General features: G+C 42.0%; 1 protein-coding gene across 1 annotated transcript; it reads right to left on the bottom strand.

Annotated features, from left to right (window-relative positions):
• Positions 1 to 450: 450 nt before the first annotated feature.
• PBDC1 (polysaccharide biosynthesis domain containing 1) lies at positions 451 to 5,255 on the bottom strand. Its single transcript, XM_062183452.1, has 6 exons — positions 5,148 to 5,255; positions 4,981 to 5,046; positions 3,611 to 3,670; positions 2,661 to 2,801; positions 1,333 to 1,444; positions 451 to 1,042 (listed from the first exon to the last, which is right to left on the bottom strand). Exons 1-6 carry the CDS (start codon positions 5,175 to 5,177, stop codon positions 786 to 788), a joined length of 666 nt encoding a protein of 221 aa, XP_062039436.1. The 5' UTR covers positions 5,178 to 5,255; the 3' UTR covers positions 451 to 785.
• Positions 5,256 to 9,067: the final 3,812 nt, after the last annotated feature.

Here is a 9,067-nt window from a genome sequence, read left to right as displayed (position 1 = left end):
AGAAGATTTCTCTTTCAAATAAATCTTTTAAAAAATAAAAAAGTTCATTTTGTTTTAAAATATAAATGTATGCTATTGACCATAAGTATTATAAAAGGAAGGCACTCTATTAGGTTTTACATTTAATTTTTTGTTGTTGTTGTTAGCTTTTAGGTAACAACCTGGCTACCTAATATGAACTAAGCTGCATTCACTAATCTGTAAAGTTCAAGCCACTGATGTTATCTCTAGAGTGTCTATCAAATCTCCTGTCAGGTACAGTTAGGAAAATCAGAGGGCTATAGTCAAAGGCCAAGAGTCAATTCTTAGGGTACTCTAACAGCAGGTACAGCTTAACAAGTGAGAGAACTTCACCACAGGAAACAGCGAGAATAATTATCAAACAGGCATACGTCATTTTATGAGACACTGTGAGATTATATACCTGAAAAAAATGTGAAGTGTCAAACAATTTTAAATACCTTTTTATAGTCAGTCACCAATATAATCATTAAGAACCAAAAGACATTTATTTACAAGATTTCTTACTTGAGCAGCAATGAGAGTCAAGAAACATACAAACAGTTAACTAAAACCTCACTTAAAGTCTTTAAGCCAGTTTATAAAACAACTAGAGCAGCTCCTGACTCTTAGGCTAGAGATGTCTCTCTCAGCACCCTTCAATTGCACAAAGATATACATTGATAACCCAAGGCGTCTGCGCAAACAGCACTGTGGCATTTGGCTCAGCTGTAGTAGCCTCTAGAGCACTACTCCCTGTTCACCTTACATAGCTATTCCCCAATTCAGATTTCTTTGTTGGCTTCTTTCTCATTTTCTCCTTCTTTGGCATTTTCCTCTTTTTCTCCTTCTCCGGCAACTCCCTCCTCTTTTTTCCCTCCACTGTTGGCTCCTTCCTCTTCTTTTTTCTCAGTTTTCTCTTGCTCTGCTCCACTGACACCTGCTTTCTCTCCTTCTTTCTGCTGAGCTCCGACGTAAACTGCTTTGTTATAGCCTTCACGGTTCCGAGCGATTTCAATGGCCAAAAACTGTATTCTGGGGGCTAGAAAGTGGATAGAGTTGATTATTGGCCTGGTCTCAGTTAATTGCCTAAATCTACTAGAAATCTATGTGTAAAGCTGACCTAATGTAAAAACCATTTATGTATACTCAAAAGCTTCAGAGAATGAATTCTAATCCCCTATCAATGAGATGGAAAATACTTAACTTACAGTTACTTGAGAAACAGCAATAGGATCATTTATATTAAAGATAGAATAAATAAGATGATCTATACATGTCACTGGTTTTATCAGTAAAACTAGACTCCTCACAATTCCAGAAGAAACTCACCGAAGATGGTGTTTTCCTCAGTGTAACCCTGAGAACAATCTAGTCTCAGCAAAGTACCATAGTTGAAGTCTTCCACGATCCCTTCAAACTTCAAGCAGAATGGCCTCCACATCTACAAAGGGAAAAAATAATGCAGCAGCAGTAGACAAATGGAAGAGGCTGATGCACTCTGGCCAGGAGAGAGGCTTCCACTTTCAGATTAAGGAAAATAACCACAGTAGAAGAGACTAGAGTTGAGGTAACTGCTAGTCTCACAATGAAACGAGCACCAAGTTTCTGTGCTATCTACTGTGTCTTTAAATTGGCCATTTCCCCCTACACAAACAAATGTTTTAACCTGAAAAAAATATCTAAATCCTGGGGTGGCTGCTGTGGCACGTCATGTTAAGCTGCAGCCTGAGATGCCTGTACCGCATATCAGAATGGCGGTTTGAGTCCCAGCCATTCTGATCCAGATCCCTGCTAACGTGCTTGGGAACCAGCAGATCATGGCTCAAGTACTTGAGTTCCCGCCACCTATGTGGAGATCTAGATGTAGTTCCTGGCTCCTGGTTTCCACCTGGCCATTTGAGGAATAACCCAAGAGATGAAAGATTTCTCTTTCAAAAAAAAAAAATCAGTAAAAACAAAATCTAAATTCTATATTACAGTTAAAATGAGATTTCGCAAATACGTTATCTGCTCTGTTTTGAAGTCACTAGCCAATTCAGTCCACATGGCTATTCACCCCCATCAAAGCACAAATTAGACAAAGGCAAAAGTTTGGCCCAAAGAGATAAAATTAGATTGTAAGAAAGAAGTCCACTCAATAGCCACAAAGTTCCAAAGATCACTAGCAGCCTGCTAGGAGCTGTTAACTATAGATTCTTCATTAACTAAGTGTGCATTTCCAAGGAAAAATTTTTTCCTAACTATAAAAATGATAGTGCCCTGTTAAAAGTTCAAGATAATCAGGTAAGCAATGAGAAACATTCCTGGCCTATGATGCCCTGAACTTATACCTCCCTGTACCCTATGTGCCACCCTAGTTCCAAGCCTGCCAGCTGTACTATTTAAGTAGGCTGATTCCACTTCACCTGAAAGGACCAAGTAGATGGGAATTTGAAATGGCCGAGTCAAAAAGGAGAAAAATTAAACTGAGTAAACATGAAACATCCACAAATCGGAAAAACATTCATTTATTTCATAACTTGGCTTATTTTAACAAAAAAGTTCTGGTTCTTTAAGTATTTTCCTTAAAACAAAATAGTTTTAAATCTATGAAAACCTACTCCTATAAAAAGTTGTTGGTCAGGTGCTATGTAATATTTATGAGACAGAATTCTTACCTCTTTTGCCGATTCTGATTTGAGTTCTTCTGGATCTAACACATCTATCTTGAGTTTCTCAAAAATTTTTCGGAATTCAGAGTAGATTTGGTCATCCACTTTGGTGAGTTTCAGGAACTGTGGGTCAACTGACGAAATCAGCTGCCAGACAGGAAGACAATACAGAGATGTTAGTGTCTAATTTTTTAAAAAAAATATTTTCTTCACTTGAAAGAGTTACAGGGAGAAGTAGAGACAGAGACAGAGAGGTCTTCCATCCACTGGTTCACTCCCTAAATTACCACAATAGCTGGACGAAGCCACCAGATCTCTCACGTTGGGTGCAGGGGCCCAAGGACTTGGGCCATCTTCCACTGCTTTCCCAGACCATAGCAGAGAGCTGGATTGGAAGTGGAGCAGCCAAGACTCGATGAACCAGCACCCGTGAGTCATACTGGCACTGCAGGTCAGGGCTTTAACCCACTGTGCCACAGCACCAGCCCCATTAGTGTCTAATTTACTATACTTCTCTTACCCCTACCTTCATCAGAAAATGCATGGAACTCTGAGGGCAAAAGACTTCATTAGGAAGTACTGACAGCTTGAATCTTGGATGAAATCATGACATAGTTTTAAAGGGACATAATACAGTGCCTTCCATCAATTTGGCAATTGGACTATTTGACTATACTAATACCTGGCTATTGCTCTCTGAAGATTGTTCATACATTTACTAAATGTTTATTATGTATGAGCCAGGCACTCTTTTGATCACAAAAGAACACTGGACAAAGAAGAAATCCCAATTATCAAAACAAATTTGCTTCCATACTCTTATCTCTGTAGATAAGATCTTATAGCAATAAAAACTACCTCAAAAACACAAAGGGTTAACTTGCTGAGAATACTGATTCACCAAACAGCACAATCACATGTTTAATTCTGCTTAATGATGAAGACAAACAACGCACCTTGTAATATACTTCAGCATGCTGCATCGCTCTTGCGGCCCAAGCCATTTCAATATCTGGCTGCAAAGGAGAAAAGAACGGCAGGTCAGAAGTCTCTCAATCCTGCTACTGGATAGCAAAAATAAGATTCTGTGGAAGTCTATTTAATACTCAAAAGGGCTGCCACACGTGGTATCACTGTCCAATGACAAAGCTGACCTAATGGATTTGAATAATATCACAACTCTTTTGTTCTCATGATAAGCAAAGGAAGCTACCTACACAGTACAAAGAACACAATGAGCCACTCCCTATTTTTTCTCAGTAGCTAGTCAAAGCATGAGAGATTACATAAAACATTAATCATTCTAAAGACTCAGGTAAATCTGTTTATTTGGGTGAAGAGAATTTTGAGAGGCACACATGGTTGGGAGGAGTCTTCAAAAAGTTCATTGAGATACATATAATAAAAAAAGTATGAATTTCAAAACATTTTTGCAGCAAAATAAACATTTTAATTCTACTTCACTATGTACTTTTTGAAGTATCTTTGTATATTTAGCTACACCACTGAGCTGTTGGGAGGACAAAGATAATGGAAATGAAACTTTTACTAGTATAGCATATCATAGTCATCATTTGTGTTTTACCATATAGCCAATTCCCCACTCTATAACACCTAGAAATAGTCACACCAAATGCCCACCTCCTGTTCCACTGGATTCTCCCACTGCAACTAACCAATCTATCCCACTAACTCTAGAAAAATCTATTTGCATTTGTACCTCCATGCCTTAGACAATTCACTTTCCCCACCTACCAATCCATGTCCTTTGTCCACCTACACTTTGAGGATCCAGTTCTTAGTCTTTTACTGCCTTGGTACTTCGGGGTCTCTCTCTTTGGAAACTCAAGACCTGACCCACCCAGCTAGTATGCATCACATTGTTATCTGTGTGTTATTACGATTCTTACATCCCTCTGTCTTGTTTCTTAAAATATATCTTGTACTTTCTCCTTAAAGGTCGTGCCATAAGTCAATGCAACTCTGCTGCTCAAATAAATGACTCCAGTCCCTTTAAAAAGCACTGATATTTGGTTCCCCTCCCCCAGACTTTCTGATTTAGTTAGTGTACACTGCAATCTGTACACTGGGAGGTTTAAAAGTCTCCCACGTGATTCTAAAGTGTTGCAAAGTTAGGGAACCACTTGCAGAAGCATTACTCCTGCGTTTCGGAACCAAGATTAGAATGAATTGAAAGGTGTGGTTCCTAGCGGACGCGGACAGGGTCTGCAAAATATATCAAGGCAGGGGATAATAATTCATTGGCAGGCTCTATAAAGATTCTAGGCTGCTGGGTGGGTGCGAGCTGTGGGTGAGTCATACTCACATCGTTGCCGTAAGACTCTGCTGGGAGAGAAAGAGCGTGTGCCACGGACGCCAGCTCCCCGGAAACCTGGGAAGAGCGAAAAATGAGGGGGGAGGAGAGAGAGAAAAGAGTTCAAGGCTCGATCCAGCCCGACTTCCCAACTCACCCGACCCCAAACAACGTCTCACCGGTTCATCGGTTCCACTACTAGCCTCCATGTTGGCGCCAGAAAGCGTGGCTTCACCTCTCCGGAAGTGATTTTTTTTTTCGCGCTCCTTCCGCAGTTGGCTGGAAAGAGAAACCAAACCAACGTTCTCTTCCGCCTGCGCCTGCGCCTGCGCCTGCGCACACTCTCTGTCGCCCGGAGGTAGTCGCAGACTCCGCCTCGACAGCTATTCGCAGAGGGGGCGTGTTTCTGCGCCGTTTGGACTGGGGCGGCGATCTCGGGTAATTTGCTGGCAGTAATTACGATGATGATCCTGGCAGAAATTCGAATTTACTCTCCACAAGTGTGCTTGTGTAACACACACACACACTCCAGAACCCAAGCCAGGGAGTCAATCACAAAAAACTATGGCTCTGGCGGCTGGAGTTCCGAGATGAAGAATTTAGTCCTTGAGGCTGCCAATGTAGCGTAGTAGGTTAAGCATCCGCCTGCGGCGCCGGCATCCCATTTGGGCTCCGATTGGAGTCCCAGCTGCTCCACTTCCCATCAGCTCCCTCCTGATGGCCCTGCACCCGTGTGGGAGACCCTGAGAAAGCTCCTGGCTCCTGGCTTCTGGCTTCGGATAGGGGCAGCTCTGGCCGTTGAGACCATTTTGGGAGTGAAGCAGAGGATGGAAGACCTCTCTCTGTGTCTCCCTCGCTCTGTCTATAACTAAGCCTCTCAAGTAAATAAATAAATCTTTTAAAAAATTGCAAGCAAAAAAATTAGTCTCTGCCTTGATGGAACTATAGTGAGGAAACAAAGTGGCAATCACACCATGGCCACACACACCCCAGTACCTAAAATCACAAATAGGCGTGATTCGGGGGGGGGGGGGTTCGAAGGAAGAATTTAGTTCCAGCCATGAAGGAACTAGAGACAGTGAGAGAACAGATAAAGTGACAATCACAGCATAGCATCATATGCTGTGAGAGCATGAAGGATGGCGGATGCCTAATCTGAGTCATGAAGGGCACTTAGCCAAGCAGATAGGGAAAGACCCTACAGCAGACAGAACCACATATGCAAAGGCATTGATGAATTAAACATCAAAACACCTTTCTGAAAATTGAAAAAGTATAGCTAGAACCAGAATGCAGTCATCTATAATCATTTGAGAGAGCAGAGAGCCTTTGTATGCTGAATCTTTTTTTGTTTGTTTCTTATTCCATGAAGTCCTAGGAAATGGGTTCCAGCAGCCCAGGCTGCTTTCAAAATTGGTTCTGACAAAGTGGACTTCTCTGGGTGCAGCAGGCTGGTGCCTCAATTAAACCCGGGGACCTTTCTCCTTGGTCTCCTTCTGATCATTTTCCTTAACATGTTTCAGGAACCTATCTCAGCTGCTAGAGTGTTTAATATGCTCAGTGTGCACATTAATTCTTTTGGCAAGAACCTTACATTTAACTTATTTGCTTATAACGATGCCAACAGCATGCTGGAAAGCATTGCAAACTATTCCAATTTTTCCTTGGTAACATGGGGCATTCCTTTTTGAACAGTACTCATTCCCTTGATGTCTACAATGTCACTTTTGTTGTAGATGTGCATGTATGTGGCCAAAGGAACAACTCCATGCTTTCTAAAAGGCCTGGAGAACATATATTGGGTGCCTGTCCTCTTTCTCTTTCTGCTGTATGCTAAAGGTTAAGGAATTTGGAGTTTACCCTAAAAGCAATGTTAAACTACTGAAGGCTGTTAAAGAGGCAAACCTTGTGAAAAGACATAAATTTTAAGATCATTTCTTTGGGGGGAAAAAAGATCACTCTAATACAATGTGTAAGATTAACTTGAGGAAGATAAAATTTGAGGCAGAGACGAGCTTGAAATCAGTGGTTGATGAAAATCTAAATCAAGGCAGTGATAGTTGAGAATTAACAAGACTGAGTTGATAAGAGCTTTTTGACTAATTGCATTGGAAGGCAAAGAAGAATTAGGATTCTAATATGACTCCCAGTTTTCAGAATGGGATTTGGGGATGAATGTCATTGAGCTAGAAAATACAAGAAGATGATGCATTCAACTTAAGGAATTGAGTTTGAAAAGCATATGGAATATTCAGATAGAATTGACTATGCGGAGGGTGATCTAATCAGAAAAATAAACTTGATAGATGATACTTCAGGTTTCCTTGAGTTCTCCCAAAGGAACTATCAAGAATGGTAAAGACACAAACAGCAGCAGACCAAGGACAGTACCATCTATGAAGAAGAAACAGCAGGAAAAAGAAACAAACAAACAAAAAACCCCACAAAAGAAAGGAAAAAAGAAGTAGGGGCAGGCATGGGACAGGGAGAGGGAGACAGAGAGAGAATCTTCCATCCTCTTGTTCACTCCCAAAATGGCTGCTACAGCCAGGTTAGAAGCCAGAAGCCAGGAATCATATCCAGGTCTCTCACATGAGTGTTTGTGTCCCAGCTGCTCCACTTCTGATCCAGCTGCCTGCTGATGGCCTGGGAAAGCAGTGGATGCTGTTCCAAGTTTTTGGGCCCCTGACACCCATGTGGGAGCCCTGGATGATGCTCCTGCCTCCTAGCTTCAGGCTGGCCCAGCCCTAGCCATTGTGACCATCTAGGGAGTGAGCCAGCAGAACTCTCTCTCGCTCTCTCTCTCGCTCTCTCGCTCTCTTGCTCTCTCTGCCTTTCAAATGGATAAACAAATCTAAAATAAATTGGTAACACATTGAAAGCAGCAATGCTGGTGGCAAGCATTTTGCATAGTACAGACATTGCTTGGGATACCCACATCCCATATCAGAGTGCCTGCGTCTGAGTTTTGTCTCTACTCCTGATTCCAGATTCCTGATAATGCATACCCTCTGAGGAAGCAGGCAATGGCTCAAGTAGTTGGGTCTCTGCCAGCCATATAGAAGACCTAGATTGAGATCCCAGCTCCTGGCTTCAGCTTGGTATAGGCCTGGTTGTAGAAGGAAATTTGGGAAGTCAACCAGTGGATCAGAGATCTCTATCAGTATGTCTGTCATTACTACTCTTCCGCATTTCACTTCTGCAGTTAGTATTCTGGAGAATTGTGTCACAATCAGCAGCAGTATCATAGGAGACTGAGCCCTTAAAACAGACCTCAGACTGATAATAGAGGGCTCCTATTATAAGGCTGCATGTTATTTTGTCATCCTACCTGAAATGCATTCTTATGTGAGTGCAGGGACCGTGGTTCATTTTATAAAAGGTATTTTGGAGTATTGTAAGATTACAAGACTGTCTCTAGGTATCCCACCTTCAATGTGGTACCATCTCTTTACTTATTCTTTTCAAATATTTATTTATTTATTTATTTGAAAGGCAGAGTTACAGAGAGGTAGAGGTAGAGACAGAGAGAGAGGTCTTCCATCCACTGCTTCACTCCCCAGATGGTCGCAATGGCTGGAGCTACACCGATCCAAAGCCAGGAGCCAGGAGCTTCTTGCGGGTCTCCCCCATGGGTACAGGGACCAAGGACTTGGGCCGTCTTCTGCTTTTCCAGGCCATAGCAGAGAGCTGATCAGAAATGGAGCAGCTGGGACTTGAACCAGCGCCCATATGGGATGACAACACTGAGGTGGCTTGACCCACTATGCCACAGCGTTGGTCCCTCTTTTAATGGAGTTTTTATTCCATTTAATTTGTATTGTATCTCTTATGTTCCTCATTTTTTTCTCTTTTTAAAAAAGATGTATTTATTTGGAAGGCAGAGTTATGGGGAGGGGGAGAGAGAAACAGACCGAGAAAGAGATAGAGAAAGAGATAGAGACAGAGAGACAGAGACAGAGATATTGATTTTCCAACCACTGGTTCACTCGCCACAGACACCCGTATGGGATGCTGGCATTCAGGGCAGAGACTTAACCCATACCCATTGTGCCACAATGTTGGCCCCCATTTCTTTTTTTTCTTTTTATTTATTCAT

The sequence above is a fragment of the Lepus europaeus genome, chromosome X (assembly GCF_033115175.1).
Source record: "Lepus europaeus isolate LE1 chromosome X, mLepTim1.pri, whole genome shotgun sequence".
Classification (NCBI taxonomy): Eukaryota; Metazoa; Chordata; class Mammalia; order Lagomorpha; family Leporidae; genus Lepus; species Lepus europaeus.
The sequence above is the reverse complement of the archived record's forward strand: the minus strand, read 5'-3'. Positions and strand labels throughout refer to the sequence as shown.